The sequence below is a fragment of the Cajanus cajan genome, chromosome 2 (genome assembly GCF_000230855.2).
Source record: "Cajanus cajan strain Asha chromosome 2, NIPB_CcT2T_4, whole genome shotgun sequence".
Lineage (NCBI taxonomy): Eukaryota > Viridiplantae > Streptophyta > Magnoliopsida > Fabales > Fabaceae > Cajanus > Cajanus cajan.
The window spans coordinates 64,267,059-64,286,869 of NC_138518.1; the positions used below are offsets into that span (position 1 = coordinate 64,267,059).

General features: G+C 30.9%; 1 protein-coding gene and 1 pseudogene across 2 annotated transcripts; one reads left to right on the plus strand and one right to left on the minus strand.

Annotated features, from left to right (window-relative positions):
* Positions 1-1,161: 1,161 nt before the first annotated feature.
* BETA-UP (beta-ureidopropionase) lies at positions 1,162-4,794 on the minus strand. The gene is made up of 6 exons (XM_020366814.3): positions 4,413-4,794; positions 3,933-4,040; positions 2,891-3,079; positions 2,577-2,804; positions 2,270-2,494; positions 1,162-1,757 (listed from the first exon to the last, which is right to left on the minus strand). The coding sequence occupies exons 1-6, from the start codon at positions 4,518-4,520 to the stop codon at positions 1,392-1,394; spliced, it is 1,224 nt and encodes a 407-aa protein (XP_020222403.1). The 5' UTR covers positions 4,521-4,794; the 3' UTR covers positions 1,162-1,391.
* A 2,558-nt stretch (positions 4,795-7,352) lies between these two features.
* On the plus strand, positions 7,353-10,221 carry LOC109805070 (adenosine kinase 2-like; annotated as a pseudogene). The gene is made up of 8 exons (XR_014431654.1): positions 7,353-8,059; positions 8,299-8,333; positions 8,417-8,603; positions 8,690-8,843; positions 8,920-8,990; positions 9,069-9,133; positions 9,223-9,408; positions 9,879-10,221. The product of XR_014431654.1 is annotated as an adenosine kinase 2-like (transcript).
* Positions 10,222-19,811: the final 9,590 nt, after the last annotated feature.

The window sequence follows — 19,811 nt, forward strand, 5'->3', positions numbered from 1 at the left end:
TTTCATATAATAGCATAGTAATTAAAAAAATTAAGATTCAATTCTAATATATACTTAGATAAAATAATGATAGAAGAAGGATTATAATTTATGTATGAGAACTATAATCAAATGGCATAAATAGATATATCATTTTTATGTTTTAAAAAATGTAAAGATAAAACAAAAAAGAACTACATTCTAATATGTAAAACACTTATAGAATTAGTCATCAAAAAAAGAAGCAAGTCAAGGGAAGCTGCTTGTCTAAATTTAGATGTATTGATCATGAGTACCATTATACTTTGTCAAGAAATCAACACACGTTATCCAATTTAAAGAAACAAAATGTTAATTCCTTTTTAAAAATAAGTAGTATGGATGAAAAACGTCATTTTCTTTTATCAACTTCAAAGTCATAAGAAAATCTGATTCACAAATAAGATTTCTAAAGTCCATAAAAGATACTTAATAACTTCGCTTTGAAGTTGATAGAGATCTTACAACATTTCAAAAAACTTGAAACACGTTATCCATCCTAATCATGAATTATACCTCCAAACCTAACACATCTAAAGTTTCCTAGTGAGCTATCATTGGTTTTCAATTTGAAGACTAAAAAAATTGACGGTTCCTATTTTAGTGTCCTACTTCTAACCTCCCTCATCTTCAAAGTTTTGTAAAGAGTATTACTATTATCTACAAAGAGAATCCAAATTTAATTGATAATCTTCCACATGTCCCGTTTAATATCTTCTACAAATATATATTTAGTCTAGCCTTAGTAATTTGCATATGTAATTTGATATAATTTGGAATTTTACATCCTAAGCACAAGAAATTTTTGACATTGTTAAAAATAAAAAATAATAATTTAAAAAAAAAAACTTTTGTGTTTGTTCTAATCTTGATTAAAAATGTAGTCTACATCAGAACCAGATGAACACATGTCCCACCTAAGCCCAAATAACTACCGGATGAAAATGCATTTTAAGTGTAATTAAAGCACTCCTAATTGTAGACCGGAGGGAAAAAATACTCATAATGCTTTACAAGTACACCCATTATATATCTATGATTTCTGCGTAGGCAGACATTTTATCAAGACAAGAAGCACGATTTGGTCAAGGTTTAAGGACAGATAATCCTTGCACCAACAATTAGAAGAAAATAACTTGGACATCATTGAATTACTTTTTATTTTAAAAAAATATACATTTTTACACTGTTCTTAAAGAGTATTTGAACACAAAAGTAAAAGTCAACCAATTTATGCACGGTCAACCAATGAGAGCAGAATTTAATACATCAACATGTAACATGAAAAACTTTATTTAAGGTTGTTTCCATTGGCCATACCACAGAGCCTGAACCATAAGCAATGAACATATATTGACACATTACTGCGTAGTTTACGAGGACTTCTTATGCAATAAGGGGTCACTGATGACTTGTGGCTCAAAATCTGGTTTCACATAACGGGCAAGTGTGTCTACATATAACTCGTACCGTGAAGTCATTCTGAAACCCCACTTGTCTTTCACCTGCCTACACAAGTTAAGATCCATGTCTGTTACTAATAAGCCATCCCTGTTACGAGACAGAGATGGCGTGCATGATGCATCAGGTGCTGAAACATAACTGGATCCATAAAAGTGCCCAAAATCTGCATGTGCTGGCTTTCCATCACCAGAAGTAAATGCATTGGGGAATGTCTCAGTCCCAACGCGGTTGATTGAAGCAACAAAGTAACTATTAGCTATTGCAGCATTACGTGCCTGAAAAACAAAAACACTTTCAAGCCGTACACAGATATACTACAATGTTGATGCTTCAAAAGTATAAAATCTGACTGTTTCTATATTCAGTCAGTACAGGTTAAGCAGGAAGAACAACACATGCCAATTCTGTTAAATTTAAACCCTCATGTGGGTGCATTTTAGAGTGGAAAGAGCAAAGTGATATCCGACTATCAGAAAATCAATGTTGAGATTATGATAAATCACACACACACATATATATATATATAACAATTACGAAGTTGTTAAAATATCTAACCATTAATTGGACTTTCCACTCTACCCTCTGAAATAAAAGCATATCCCACACTAAAGTCCAATTTTCTAGAGCCACTTATGAACTAATTTCATTCTATAGGCTTTAGCATCAAATTATAGGTTAAAGTTGTATATAACCCATCATGAAAGAGCCCTATATTCAATATAAGAACCAGAAACAATGATTAGTTAAAAAGAATTTAGCCAGTGCTAGTAAATATAAAGCCTCTAACCTCTATTGGCCACATTGGTTCGCTGAGTTCACCAACAGTAGCAGAAGGGTTGAAAACAATCTCCGCACCATTCAAGCCAAAGGCTAACCAATTTAAAGGATGGTGCCTACCATAACATATATTAATGGCAATCTTTCCAAATGCTGTTTCAAATACAGGGTGGCCAGTATTTCCTTCCATGTAGTATGTGCTTTCATTGAAGTCCCCAACTCTTGGTATATGGTTCTGCCAAAGGTTGTATGTTCATAAGATAGATGATAGATAGGCTTTTGGCATTAAAATTAGAGACTGAAACTTAGGCAATTACCTTCCTGTGTTTCCCAATTATATTGCCGTGATTTCCAATTACAACTGCAGTGTTCCATATAACCTCTCCATGGTTAATATCCCTCTCAAGAATTGAACTAATAATCACCATATTATATTTCACTGCAAAGCTTTGCAAAAATTTTGTTGATTCACCATCAACAGGTTCTGCAAATTCACACCATCTCTTCTCTCGTGTGCAGAAGGCAAATGGCATCATCCATGCTTCCTACAATGGAATAATATAAAAACATATAAGATTTCCAGACAACTGCGTGAAATCAATTGGCAAATGCTCATAGTCATGCACCCTACTTGCAAGCATAATATGTTGACACCAGAAGAACCAGCAGCATCAATTATTGGCTTTAGTTTCTCGAAGATAGCCTTCTTTTGGTCCACAAAGTGAGCAGTTGTTGGAAGAGAAATAGAGTTCTGAATCAAACCAACCCTTACTACCCGAGGTTCTCGCAATAGTTCTTTGTCAGCACAAAAGGAAAAGGCCTGAAATAAACCAAATTAAAATTCACTAGATCAACCAGAAATATAGCACAAATAACTGTTCGAAATTCTATGCAGAAGAAAGATGCTGTGGTTAATTAATGGACTAAACTAAAACCATATCATTTAACCAAAAAGAGTAAATAGCCTCCAACAATGATTAGTTGTTCCCCTAGTCATAATCCATAAAGTATGCTTGGAAGGAGTGAAAATAGGAGAAATGAAGGTGACAAAGCATTTTGCTATAAGGTATGTCTAAATGCATCCTTATGTTTATTTCTTCAATTTTTGCTCCTGCTACGCACACCCTTAAGCACTAGTTCCTAGAGTGTGGTCTTTGCATGAGTATAAATAAAAACAACTCATCTACCTTAGTGCTTCACTTCCTTATCGACAAAGCTAGAAACACATCTAATAAAGGTTCAATTCACTTTGTAATATGTTTAATATTCATAATAATATAAAAAATTCAAGAAACTGATTTTTCTCTCATATACGCATAGCACAAAACCACATGTCAAAAATCCCCAAAAGCAAATTGCAGTTTCATTTCACAAAGATATACACAACATTTTAACAGAAGGAAATGAAAAAAAAATCCATGATCTAGAAGGCATAGTACAAAGCACATAAATGTGCCTAGACATTTGCTTCAAAACATACTTTTCAGAATTTAGCACATATTCCATGATCAAGGAATTGGAAGTTGACTTCAGCTTTTTTGGGTGGAAATAAATAACGAGCCTCTTTCAAAAGCTCTTTCAAGATGTGAAAAAGAAAATCAATTATTTCTTGAAAAGAAGTTGAACCAAACACAAGTATAAGCAAGTTAACTTAATCCAACATTCTTTCATACCTGAAGGTCAAATCCATGTTCTACAGAGAGGGCAGTCGCAGATTCTGGGAGAGCAATTGTTTCAAGTGCTTTTCCACCATTAAGCCCAGTAAGCAAACGGCTGACTTCCTGCAACATGGCACAAAGTAGTATAACAGTGAGCCATAAGCAAAAAGTGCAATTCTAACATGTGATTGATGCATTAAAGCAATTTAAGAAGATGATGTTGGAAATGTACAGCTAAACAAATTTGCCTGAATTATTTACAAATGGAAAATCCTAGTCAAATATTTAAAAACTTGTCAAAATGTTCAATTCCTTCTTACGTGTGGAAAGTCAAAGGATTATGATAATCCAGATCCCTTGAAAGTTGCATGTGAAAAGTAAAACATACAAACCCAAGGCATGAATCAATAAAAAAAAAAATACAAATAAAAAAAAAAAAGCGAAATAGAAAGTTAAGTATTGGCATGAGTGAGGTGAAGGCTTGAAAGAGGGTACCTGGAAGTGATGGGGGTTAAGATTATCCTTGAGAAGACGGTGAAGAGAATCGTAGCCACAAATAGAGGCCTTGAGTTCTTCCTTTTCTCCGTTTTGGGGCTTCTCCATCTCCCACGTTCCTCACTCTCGATCAGCGTAAGCTCAGAGTGGCGCTGTTATGATTCGATCGATGATAACGATAATATTTTAAAGTATGATGAACACAATCAGACAAGATAATCTCTTCTCATCGTCAACACAATCACGTACTCACGGTTCGAAACCAGACAAGATCGTAATCACGTGTACCCCTTATTATTTCCCCCACCTATTTACATAGTTTTCATTCTATATGTTTTCGTATTACTATCTTCTCTCTCATCTCTTTCGATATTTAGGTGCACACGAACTTTAGAATTAGTGCACGATAACATTATTAAGACGTCTAACTTTTTCTAATAATTTCGAAGGTATCAAGTTAAATACACGCATATTTTTTAAGCAATTTTTCCTATTTTGCTTCTTTAAAAATTTTAATATTAAATTTGCTATTATAAAAATTATTTTTAAAATATTAATTTTATTATTTCAAAAAATATTTTTTAGAATAATGAGATCAGTGTTTTGAAAAAGAAATTATATTTTTTACATGTTTATAAAAAATACTAAATTTATTGTTCTGAAAGTAACTTTTCAAAATTATGTAAGAAAAAATGTTAAAAAGTGCCTTCTAAAATAATAAAATTAATGTTTCAAAAAATATTTTTTGAAAGTGCATTTTATATAATTTTGAAAAGTTTTTTTCGAAACAGTAAATTTAGTATTCTAGAAAATATTTTTTGAAACACTAAGGAGACATTTGGTGGGGGAGAAATTTTTTCATACACAAGAATCATATTCTTGGAAATAACTAAAATTTTTTAAGTTACTCATAAATGTTCTTAAGAATTTTCATGCACAATTTTCAAGAATTAAATATTTTCACATTTGGTTACAATAATATATTTTTGCGTATATAATATCCTTTGTTAAAATATTATCATTGGATATATTTATTTACTCAACTTTTATTACAAATATGATGAAACTATTTTAAAAAGTTGAAAACTTATAAAGGAACTTCTTGGTAAGTTGATTTAGGAGTTGTTGAGTTCACCACATAAGTCTTGGGTGTAGATCCTACAAGATAAATTTTTGCGAGGTCACTCGATACTAGTTAGGGTAGAACAACATGGACAATCTTATATATGGACAAACATTCTTAATTAAAGCATTACCATTTCTTAAGGATAGCTTTATTCCTTATCTTGGTTCAGGAAGTTCCTCTTTTTGGTATGAAGATTGGTTGGGAATGAGACTACTTTGTCAACTAGTTCTCTACGTATACATTAGCGATTAGAAGATCAAAGTTGTTGAATGTTGGCATGAAAGTTCTTGGAACTTGAATAATTTGCACACATTACACCCTTCAGAGTTGGCAAATCACATTTTACAGGTGCATATACCTATGAATTTGATAGGGATTGACACATTTAACTGGGTGATATCCATCGCATAGTTATATTGTAACAATGAGATTCTAATCAATATGCACGGAGGGACATGCTACGAAAACTTCATAATGGAAACATCTTTGGAAGTTGTTTATTCCAAAGAAGATGAAGTTCTTTCTTTGGTAGGGATTGCATAATGTCCTTCCAATTAATGAGGTTCAACTGCGGAGTAATTTAGCTTCGAGTGAAGCTTGCATGAGATGTTCATATGGGATGAAATATTTCATCCTCTTTTTTTTTGTTACAAGTTGTCTATTGTAGCTTAAAAACATTGTTAATCATCTAGATGCAACGAGGTTGATACTTGGAGTATGGTGGATTTGGCATTTTCATAACCATATGGTCTTTGAGACAAATTGGTCGTGGACTATGAACTATATTGTGAGACAGATAACATTAGATATATCACATAATGCACTCTATTTGAGATTTAAGTCTTTTTGGTGGTACACTACAAGAAATTCATTAAATAGAGACTGATTTAGAGACCAAATTTATATAGTCACTTTAGCAACTTATTTAAATACTATTTTAGAGATTAATTATAGTTGGTCCCTAATTCAATCTCTATTGTTATTAATATTTTTAATGTAATTAGAGACCAAACTTTTAGTAGTTAATAGTTTAAAAAATATTATTTATTTAATTAGATACAACTTTTTTAGTCTCTAATTAAAATATAATTTGAGACAAAATTTTTGGTCACTATTAAAACACTTTAGAAACCAATATTTTAGTCTTAAGATGCACTAAAATTAGAGAAATTTTCTAGTTTCTAATTTAAATATTACTAGAGATTGATTTTTTGGTCACTATTAACTCAATTTAGATACCATTTTTTAGTATCTAATTGTTCTATATTAGAAACTAATGTATTAGTCTCTAATAAAAATATAACAAGAAACTAATATTTCAGTCATTGTTAAATTATTTTAGACACAAAAATATTTGATCTCTAATTAAAATACACTAGTAAATAATAATTAATTTTTTATTCACTATTAGCTATTTTAGATTTTCTTTAGTATCTAATACAGAAATATAATATACAACTAATTTTTCACTCATTGTTAATTTATTTTAGATAAATTAGACTCTAATTAAAATACACTAAACATTGATATATTAAAATTAATAAAATTAAAATATTAATATTATTTATATAATATTTTGTTTTATAACTATCAAAGCCTAATCTTTAAATTTATATTTTATCTAACTTATCAAAACTCAAAATTTTCTAAAGTGTATGGCATGAATATATATTGATACCATTATTATCTGATTAATTATATACCAAAAAAACAAATTAAGAACCTAAAGCATAAAAGATCTAGCTGTGTAAGAGATGGGCTTCAAGGGTTACTGAATAATTTAATAATAATGAACAAAGGTAAACCTTTTGAAAAAAAATAAAAAAAATGAACCAAGACATTTTCGTTCGTCGTAAACAGTAAATCAGCAGCAGAAACAAACACTACGTGAGCATCGAATATAGGAGCATCCACGATTTCTTCTTGTCCAAGTGTGGAGTGTTCATCTTTAAACCCTCACCCTCACCTTTACCTTCTAATTTCGACTCTCATGTTTAGGTCGCTGAGGGTGCTTGAGCTTGTGGAATCTGTGGTAGAGGTAGAGGATGATGAAGAGGTCAATTGGTTTTCGTGTTTTCCCGAGACCCAAACCAATATGGAGTCTCTTGTGTTTGATTGTGTTGAGTGTCCTATTAATTTCGAGGCTTTGGAGGCTTTGGTGGCTAGGTCACCTCCCTTGAAGAAGCTTTGTTTAAACCGATGTGTCTTCATGGCTCAGCTTTACTAGTTAATGGTTCGAGCTCCGTAGCTTACTCACCTTGGAACTGGCTCATTCAGTGCTACGGAGGGTGCGCTGGTTTCCGATCAAGAGTTGGATTATGCCGCCGCATTTGAGCTTTACTAGTTAATGATTATATTATGCCATTGTGTGTTTTGATTGTATTCTTGTGGATTTGAATTTCGATTTGGGGCTGATTGGTGTTTGGATGTTGTTCTTGTACAGGTGCTTGATTCGATATGCGATGAAGGGCTTCAGGCAGTGGTTGTGGCTTGCAAGGACTTTATAAAGAGATTAACATAAGTGAGATTCAATTAGTTCTTTATGTATACAAAGTCGATTTTTGAAGTGTTAGCAAATATCAAAATACGGAGTCATGTTTTAATCAGGAAAAAATTGACTTGAGAAACGAAAATAAAAATATTTTTTTGTCTCTATACATGTGTGTTTGATGTCAATACTGAATATATAATATTTTATCTTATTTTGGTTGAAGGATGTGGTTTTTTTTAAATACTCTCACAGAGATATGGTTCTTGCAGTTATTAATGGACTTAATGGAACCAAAACAATGAGAGTAAGAAAAAATTCTGTATTTTTTTCCTTTTAATAATTCTCCTTAAGAAAGCATTTTGGTTAATCTTGTATTTTTCTACATAGGGTTGTGAGCAACCACTAATTGTTCGGTTTGCTAATCCCAAAAGGCCTCGTCAAGGAAATTCCAAGTTTCTCTTGTCTAATTGATAATCTTTAAACATGAAAGAGTTGGAAATGCATATTTTATATGATGATTTCTATAATTTCATTATTGGCAGGTGCTACTCAGAATTCAATCAGGGTTGCTTAGGTATGTACTTTCTTTTACATGAAGTAAGCTGAGTTTGGAGTAGTTGTGGTGAAAGTAGCTAATCATTTGCCTCCTCCTCAGAACAGTGGATGCTTCAAGTACCTGGTGCCACAAGTTGCATAGGTTGCATAGGAAAGGACAAATTTGGGGAGGAGATGAAGAAGAGTTTTTGGCTTTTTCCTTACTGTATCTCCTGATTCGATACAATTAGTTGCTGAACATGCAGCTAAGAATAACAAGGTTTGATATCAATAGAACTTGGCATTCCCATTTTACTAGCAGTTTTGGAGATCAAGTATTTTATTCCTGTATGTAGTTCTTCATGATGAACCTTTCTGCCCCCTTTATTTGTGAGTTCTTCAAGGAGGAACAGGAGAAATTTTTGCCGTAAGGATCCTTTTCTGTTAAATTCAAATAAGGAAAAATTTACATGTTGATCTTACCAATATCCATTCCGGGATTCAGACATATGGACTACATTTTTGGAAATGAGATTGAAGCAAGAACATTTTCTAAAGTTCATGGCTGGGACGAAATCTTTGCATAACAGATCTGTAGGGTTGTAGTTTTGGTTTCAAGTTTTAATTTGTTATCTATTTTGACTCTTTTCCTATTAACTAGATTGATAATGTCGAGGAAATAGCTTTAAAGATTTCCTAGTGGTCAAAGGCATCAGGAACACACAAAAGGATTACCATTATCACACAAGGTGCAGATCCTATTTGTCTTGCTAAGGATGGGAAAGTTAAGTTGTATCCTGTGATACTATTATCTAAAGAGAAATTAGTTGACACGAATGGAGCAGGTATAATACAACCCTATTGCTTTTAGTATTTAAATATTAAACCAAGTTATATGTGCAATTGAGTTTATGGGAATTTGGTGTGCTCATAAAATACGTGCAAGTTATAAAATTTAGGATTTGATAAAATTAATAGAGAATTCACACATATAATTCTTTTGTAATCTAAATGCTAATAAGCTTTCATGTCTTTGGTTAAATATATATTTAATCTCTCATAATTATGTCCTTACCTTGAAGAAAGGTACCTCTCAACCTTTGGATATATATATATATATATATATATATATATATATATATATATATATATATATATATATATATATATAAGAGATGATAAAATAGGAATGAAACACTATAAGGGACTTTCAATTCATTTCATCAAGATTCAGTTCTGTACTCATTCCAATTTTGTATAACATGTTTTTGTTTTGATTAATTATATATTTGTTTATTTTGTACTTTTTGTGTAGATGACTATTTTAGAAGAAACAAAAGAATGTGATGAACAAGAAGAGTTCCAGGCACAAGATAAATGACATGTTACATTCATGATATATGTTAAGTTTTTTATTCACTCATTTTTTTCACATGTGTTTTTTTTTCCTTGAGACAGTTTTAAGAACTTCATGCACTTCGTTGTTGAAAATGTTCCAAATTTTTGTGTTTTTCTTAAGTTGTTCTTTTTTTTGGGAGAAAGAAAGACATCCGGTTGATTGATGTTCATTGGAAGTGTTAAAGACAATTTGTTGCTATATTAAAACTAATTATTGTCAAACGAAATTTTATAGAAAGTGATTGTTTGAGTATTATAAATACAGCTAGTGAGGATTGTATGTTTGGAGGATATTATGTGCAATTTTAAAAAATTAGAAAATTTAATTTCTTAATTTTCATATTAGTATATAGCGTATGGTGATTCTTTTGCATAATAGTTTAACATAGAATAAATCTGTTAAGTAAATAAATAATTAATACTATACTTAAATAATTATTATATTTTAGCAGAAAAATAATTGAAGTTAGGTATGTGGTGAATTTGAATAAAGAAGATAATAAATATGAAAGAAAATGGCATAAATAAGAAAGATGAATAAGGAAAAAATTTAGTGACTATTTTTTTTAATATTATATTAGTCACTTTGAGTCATTGAAAAATGGGTCACTAATTTAGTTATTTTAAAATTTGGTCACTAAAATGGTTACTTTAGAATCAGCTATTATAACAGTCACTAAATTAATTATTACAAAATAAGTTGCTAAGTTAGTTGTTATAAAATAGGTTACTAAATTAGTTATTACCAAAATTGGTATCTAAATTCGTTACTGTAATCTTGATAATTAAAACAGTCACTATAAGATTGGTCAATGAGATGATCATTAAAAATTGGTCAATAAGTTGGTCATTGTAAAATAAGTTACTAAGTTGGTCATTATACAATTAGTCACAAAATTGGTCATAAAAAATTGGTCATTAAATTAGTTTTTAAATCAGACTCTAGATTGGTAGCTAAAATTAGCAACCAGCTATTTAACTACTTTCTACAATTGGTATTCAATTTAGTCACTTATTGGTTTAGTAACTGATTTTGTTAATTTAGAGACTATAAATTTAGTTTTTAAAGACAAGTTTTCTTGTAGTGGGTAGTGTGACAAATGGAGCCCACCATATTATCCTTTTGGCAAGTTAAATGTTGATAGAAGTTGGCTACAAAATTCTCAAGTGATGGGAATTGGTGGAGTGGTGAGAGTGCTATTGGTAGATGGAAAAAGGGATTTGTGAACTCGTTCGAAAGAGATGACCCTTTACATGCAGAACTTCTTGCTTTGGAGGCGAGGTTGCGTTTATGTTAGGAAGAAAGGTTTAAATTTATTCTTTATGAGTCAGATAGTGTAAATGTTATATCTACCATTCGTGAGTATTCTCAATATAACTTTTCTCGACATAAGCATGTAGATATTATTGCCAATATTAAAGAGTTATTGGCTCATGATTAACAAGTGTACTGCAAAAGTAGTTCTAAAGAGAGTAATGTTGTTGCATATGGGTTTGCCAGATGGGGAACCATATTTAGTTTAGTGATTTTTAAATGCACGAGTCCTCCAAATTTTTTATTTTGCATGAAGTTGGTTTAGATCTCATGTAATTCTCTTTGTTTGTTTCCATTCATCAATGTACAAAAAGAAAATTAATGTATAAATTATTTTTATGATTAGCTATCAGTTTAAATTAATGAAATGAAGTATTAATTAGTTTTCAAATTTTTCAAAAATTTGTAGACTTGATCTATGAATTTAGAGAACTTTTAATTAATTTAATATTTGGATTGTTGAAATTTGATATAGAATATGAATTATTGAGTAAATTAATAAAAATTACTCTTGAAATAAGTAAGTCTTTTCTCATAATATATATATATATATATATTCTACATTTTGTTGTAATAACTAGTTTGGTTAATGAATAAATCATAAAAAATGTTAAATTTCATTTTTGTCTCTTATGACATCTAATTCATAATTTTGATCTTTTAACTTTTAATTTTATAGTTTTGATCTTTTAATTTTGTAAAATTCACAATTTTTTGTTTGATTTTTATTCATTGATTACTAAAATTATAATATTGATCATAATATGATATTAAGTAGATGTTATGATGATTAATATTTAATAGTATTTGAACTAAATTTAACTTTTAATTCTTATTTTTAACTCTTGAAAAATGGTAAAATACTAAAATGAGATGGAATTATATATAAGTAGGAATTAAAAGTGCAATTCAATTGAAATGTTATTAGATATTGATTGGCATCTTATCTTTTTAATGTTAGAGCATCTCTCATGGGAAATATTTATTGGTGTTCTTATTGATAAGATATGTTATTAAAAAAAAAAAAATATTGAAGTACATGACATTTTTTTTTGTAACCATATGACATTGGTACAAAGTATTTATCATCGAAAGCAATAACTAATCTCTATCAAGGACTATGAGCATGCACAAGGTGAATATTCTCCTTTCAATATAGATCTATTTCTTACCCAAGATCAAGATTTTAGTTGAGTTGTTTAAATAAGCAATGATTTTTTGAGAGGTCTAGAAAAAATATTTTTATGAGAGAAGTACTATAGGAGAGAGAATATTGTTGTTATATGTAAGAGAGGAGGTTATATATTAAGGTCCACATATTGAAGTTATAAGAAGTCATTTGCATTTGATTGAAATTTTAATGAAAAGTTTTTAAACTTATGTGGCATTGTAAGATCCAAAAAAATAAGATAAGCATCTCATTTAAGCAATGACTGATGATTAACAGATGAACATTTAATAAAGGGAAAAAAATTATAAATTTTATAAAATTGAAGAATTAAAATTACATAATTAAAAATTAGGAGACATAAAATACATATTAGATGTTATAAGAGAAATTAAAGTGTAATTTAGCCTAAAAATACAACAAATAATTAGTTTTTGGTTACTATCAACAATAAACTAATTGAATTAAAGATTATATCATAAAAGAGAAAACATAGAAAAATAGTGCAACAAATGATTTATTTTTAGTTATTAATAATATATAATGATATACTATTAAAAAATAATATGTAATAATATAAGTTGTTTTTAACCATGGAAATCAAACACAATACCATTATATGAAGAAATTTAAGTAGTATTAGGAGGATTTAGATAGGTGGGGTGCAATAACACATGGAGTCTTCCCTTAGCCTAGAGTTTGAGTAAAGTGCTCCATTTTACTCAATTATTAGTTGTGTGAGTACAGATAGATCTTATGTTGTTATTGATCCCTCTACCTAAGAGACTCGCACTTACATCATATCAATGTGAGTTGTGATTGATGGGGAACTCAACCTAATGGCCATCAGGAAGATTCACTAATTGGGATCCATTATACACCACTAACCCCTAATAGATGATATAGTGAAGGTATCATGTTTAGGTTAGACATGCAAAGGCTCTAATTTATGTGCTCACATATGAGGTTCAAACAGTAGGATAAGCCATGCACTATTTCATCCAATGGCCTTGCATCCTGGTGAAGGTTATTTCTCTACATGTGTTTTTGTTTAATTAAGTACTTTTGATTTTTATTTAGTTTTTTTTATTATTATAATACACTATAACATTGTTTTTTCCTTTGTTAATTACTTAGAATATTGTTGGCCTAAAACATTGTAACAGCCCAATTTTCAATGTGCCGTAGGCCCAATTCGTTGCCCAGAACGGGCCGTTTCAGAAGTGAAACGGGTCGTTCTGGTATAAGTTAAAGGCCCAAAATTTGAGAAGCAGAACGGGCCGTTCTGGAGGGAGAACGGGCCGTTCCGGTTTGGAGAACGGGCCGTTCCAGAGGTAGAACGGGCCGTAGTGGTAGGTGGGCGAAAAATCCTATAAATAGGCCTCAAATCCTCTCATTTCTACACACCTCTCATTCTCACTCTCTCTTCTCTTCTGTTCTCTCTTTCGTTCCTCTTCTTCTCTCTGAAGACCAAGGGGAACTCAGAGGATGAGGTTCTGCTCCAGTCTTAGTTTCGATCCTTATTTAAGGAAAAAGAGGAGGTTCTGCCCGAGTTCCTATGTATCCAGGTACGAGGGAAAAAGAGATTATTTATATGTGGAGTTACATGAGGAAATTGGGTAGAAGAAGAACCCTTAGGATTATGAGCAATTTTATAATTATTTCTGTTTGAAAAATTATTGGCATTATTTGATTCTGTATGAATTTAGGAGTACGAATATATGATTTATTTGTAAAAATAATGCTCTGGGAGAGAGAACGAAATTATAGAAAAGTGCATGTGAGATAGGTTTTAATTAAGGGTTTTACTGTTTATGCTGAATTATATTAAATTGATAATTCCATTGTTTATAATATTAATTTATGAATGTTATTATTGTATTGATTGATAAGAATGAATGATCTTGATGTGAATTACTTGAGGGGTGTGTAAACCCTTATTTTGTTGGGCTTATCTGTTGTGTATGTGAGGTGGAATTGTGTACGTGATGTGAATTTGAATTATGAGTGAGATGTTGTATGAATGTGATTATGATTGTGATTATGGTGCCTCACATCAGTGACTAGGGATGGCACGGCCCCTGGGTAAGTGGTGCTACAGGGAGGGCGTGACCCTAGCATGGTGTGGGATGAGTAAGACAGTTAACACACACCACTTATGTCGATTATGGCAGCCCTGACATAGAGTTAATTGCAAGAGACTGTATGGATTGTAATTTGATTGTGGTTCCTCACACTAAAGGATCAAGGATGATACGAACCCTGGTAGTTGATGTTTCAGGGACGAGCGTACTCCCGGATGATCAGGGATGATACGAACCCTGGGTAGGTGATGCTTCAGGGACGAGCGTACTCCTTAATGACTAGGGATGGCACGGCCCCTGGGTAAGTGATGCTACAGGGAGGGCGTGACCCTGGTTTGGTGTGGGAGGCAATTAACCTGTATCACTTGTGTCAGATGTGGCGAGGTCTTGGCATAGTGTTAATTGTAAGATTGACATGAATTATGAATATGGAAATGATGTTGTAAATTGTATAATTTGTGTGGATTATGATGGATTGAGATATGTATGTGAAATGAGATATGTTAAATGTGAATTGAGATGTGAAGATGATGAATGATATATATATATATATATATATATATATATATATATTATTAAATAATGAATTATGATGAGATTATATTGTGATGTGTTTGTATGTACTTTGCATATAGATATTTTCTTTTCTCACCGTATAAACTGTGCATATTTTAGGTGAAGAAGATCCGGCTACGAGTGGCATCTAGAATGTCAACAGTTAAATTATGGGAATGCTCTGATAATGTGACATCGGGGCAGAGAATTTCTAGGACAGAATATTTATATGGATTTGGTATTGTAATAAATGTGTTTAAAATTGTAAACTCTTAAATTTTACCTTTCAAGTTTTATTTTTCAGTCATTTTCTTATATTGAAGAAAGAACAGTTTCGAAGTTTTATGTGAACCCTTTTACGAACCCTTTGAAAGTTTATTTTTCTTAATTAAATTATATTATATATGTGTTGGGGTAGTAAGGGTGTCACAAACATAGCCTACACAAGATCCCAACGAGAAGGTTATGGTTTCCTTTATGAAAGGGGTATATCCAATACAAAAGAAATGGAAGGTGGTTGTTGATATGGATGATAGGCCCATATAGGTGTCTTAGTTTTATTAGAAGTGTCAAAATGAGTCAAACTTAATTAGTCAATTGACTCACCACAAGTTTGAGCTTGGCTAGATTGGGTAATTAGAAAAAAAATATTAATTTGGACTAAATTTTAACTCGACTCACTTAATCTATGAGTCAAATAGGTTTGAACCTAAGTGAGTTAGAATGATCCGTTAATCTACTACGATTAAAATAATGTGTCAAATAGGTTTGAACCTAAGTGAGTTAGAATGATTCGTTAATCTACTACGATTAAAATAATGTGTCAAATAGGTTTGAACCTAAGTGAGTTAGAATGATCCGTTAATCTACTATGATTAAAATAATGTGTCAAATAGGTTTGAACCTAAGTGAGTTAGAATAATCCGCTAATCTACTACGATTAAAAAATAATGTGTGTGCGTGTGTGCGTGTGTGTGTATGTGCGTGTGCGTGCGTGCGTGCCTGCATGTGTGCGTGCGTGCGTGTGTGTGTATGTGTGATATTTACTTATATATTTACATTTGAATGAATGATAAACTTTATTTTTTATATAAAATTATTAAAAATAAGATCATGTAATTAAGTTTTTTTTTGTTAATTTTTTAATTTTTTTAAAATTTAGTGAGTCAACTCACCTAATTTAATCACCAACTCATAGTAGATCAAGTCAAAATGAATTAATCCATTTAAAACACAAACCCATGATGGAACAACTTATGTAAACTAAATTCACTCATTTTACTTGGCATAGAGTATTTAGTAAGATGAGAAAAAGTTTCGGTGTAGATAAACCAAAGAGACTTGTCAAGGATTTTAAATGTGAAAACTATGTTGAACATCTCAATATCGCAACTTTAGTTAATGTAAGTTCTTATATTTTTATAAATTAATTTAAACATTTTCTTATATTAACTTGGTAGGTTTTATTGTGAGGGGGAAAAAATCATAACACATGGATTATTAATTAGAGTCTAAATCATAACACTTGTTTGTATATCCACCCCAACCCATTATAATATTAACAAGAAAAATGTTAGTTTAACACTCAAAATAACCGATTTTGTACAAAATCTAATTAATAGCCATTTAAATTTCAGTTTGATAATGTTGAGTTGAGTCCGATAACCATTAATTAATCCTGAGTCTTACAACACTTTTTCATTCCTCCAATGACTTGTGTATACTATAATTTATAAACTTTGTCATGTCAAAATAATTTTCGTCCACACTACTAATTATTAATAGGCATATATAACTCTTCCCAGCGTACAAATTAAGTTAGAATATTAATAATTAGCAACATGCATATATATATATTGTGAAGGAGAAGAAGAAAGAAAAAGATTTATCATCTCCACTCCAGGTACGTACATGAAGAAATGAAAAGTGCACACATATTCAAAGGGGTAGAAAAACGAAACATTGAAAGTGAAAAACATGTCCACCATAACATAAACAACATAGAGGTAACAGTTTATGTATATAGTGTATATGTCACTTATTAAACATGACAGAGAGTAGCTAGTGATATATAGAAAGCCATAATCCAAATCCAGAGTTGAAATCAGTGCTTATTTAGTTATTTATCCAAGTGAAGCAAGGCCGCCTCAGGGGGTGATGTTTACTGGCAGTTGATCCGGAACAAGGGACGGAAGGGGCGGTAGGGTTGGAATGTCTGGCAGATCCTGCATGAGATGACGTGCTGCTAGTGCCATGTCCATGCATGCGAAGGAAATAAAAATGAAAAGACCAAAAAGGATGAAACTACGAGAGACCATGGTTGCTGATATATCCTCAAGTGTGTGTGCTTATTCCAAAACCTAGTTGCAGGCCTTTTATAGACAATAGCTGAATTTGCTATTTCTTCTTTTCTTCTAATAAGTTGACCCTCCCTTCATTAAACGTACAACATTGTATTAGTTGTTATTATTGGACTTACGTTGTTGTGTAAGTGTTAATTAGTACCAACAATGGGGATTCAAAACATTGTTGTATTATGGTTTACTACTTGTGTACTAGTAAACACCCCCTCGGCCGGAACCAAGGCCGAGAGAGACACCTAAACCGACGAAATCCCCACCAGAGTCACCCCTTCGGTCTTGAATTTGGTCGAATACCTCTTTTTGGCCTTAGGGACTGTTAGAATAGTGGATTAAGCCTAACTCAACCCTACAAAGCCGACTTTGTAGGGTTGAGTTAGGCTTAATCCACTATTCTAACAGGGACAGCCGAATACTTTTCTCGATGAAAAGGGGAATGAAGCACTCCAAAACTGGGCAAAAGAGCATCAAAAGGAAACGCTCAAATCACCCTCGGCTTTGACCATGACCGAATACCCATTCGGCCTTAAGCTTGGCCAAACCCTCCTTTGGGATACTCATTCGGCTTTAAGCTTGGCCGAACCCCCTTCGGCCTTAAGCTTGGCCGAACCCCCTTTCGGCCTTAAGCTTGGCCGAACACCTTTTCGACTAACAGCTTGACCGAAGACTCAGAATGTCAACTAACGGGAAACGTATGGCAGATTAGGATATCCATTATACAAGGATTATCACATCTGATTAAGAGAGATCAAGGTTAACCAAGATATTACCCATCTCCCAAGACAGAAGGCCCACCAAGCCCAAATACGTCACTATAAATACACAGGTGATGGGACATAAATGAGGTACGATTTATCTAGTATAAAAGCCTTTATTGCTTTATACCGAACACTTACTTGATCGTCGGAGTGCCTTTGCAGGTACCCTCCCCACCTTTTGGAGTATTCAGTCGACACCAAAGACTTAGAAGACCGAGGAGAAGGAACGACAAGAAAAGTGTTTCTAAGCAGGAAGAGTTTACTACCTCATTGGCAATCCAACATTGCCCTTGGCGGCTGGGAAGCCACCATACTTATTATTCATCTTAATACAAATTTAATTTATCATCAAGTGATTAATTGTTTGATCCTACTTCTCCCGATCGAGCAACACATATCAAAATCTTTAATGATTTTAGTTTTTTTTTTTTTAAATAACCAAAAAAACTTAACCGTTAGTTTTTTTTTCTTCTTCTTCTATGTTTATAAATTTAAATATTACTAATGATATTATTAATAATATAATAGTATTAATAAAATAATATCTAAATAGACTTAACATAAATTTAAAATATTAATATGATAAATATTAATTTCATGAATACTAACTATACAATTATTTTACCATATTTTTTAAAGCCATATTATTATATTTTTCAATAAAACTAAAAATGTATATTTATCTAGGAGTCATTATTTTATTTAAAAAATAAAGAATATTATAAGTAATAATATTAATTATAAAAATTTCAACAGTTCATTATTATTATAACTGATACAAAATTGAAAATATTAATATTAACAAATCATAAATATTTCATAAATAATAATTACAAAATTATTTTATTATATTATTTTTATATTGTATTTTTTAAAAAATTAATAAGAAATTCTTATTTTTAACCTTAATTTAATGATGAAACTACTTGTTATGCATTATTATTTTTTAAACCATACACATATAAATAATAATACTCATAATTTAATTAATATAAAACTAAGATATCATATTAATAATATAATAAGTATAAATTATTTTACTATATTTTATTTTATATTGTAATATTTTAAAAATTGAATAAGAAAATATGAATAAGGCGTGACATTTAACGGTCAAATGACAATATTGTTTGTGCGTATCTATGACATAATGATTTCTATATTTTTAATAAAAATTTAAAATTAATGGTAGAAAAAACTAAAATTTAAAATATAAAATAAAATTAAAGGGTTAACTTTTAAAAACTACAATATAAAAATGATAATATAATAAAATAATTTAATAATTATTCTTTTAATTAACTTTATTCTTCTTTTTCTAATTCACATACTACGTATTAAAATTTTACAAGCTATTCTATATTAGTAAAAAAAAAATCTTTTGGTAAATATTTACCTTTCAACATTATTTTGGGGGGAAAAGTCAAATTAAAGAGCATGTTTTGTCGTTGAAGATTGAACTATACTGTATTGTTGATAGTAAGGAGTCTTTGTATAATTCAACAGAGTAATTTGTTAATTACTCCCACCATCAAGTGGCCTCCCGTGTTTAAAAAAATTCAAAAATATGTTATATTATTTTTTAATATAATATTAATTATTAAGTTTTT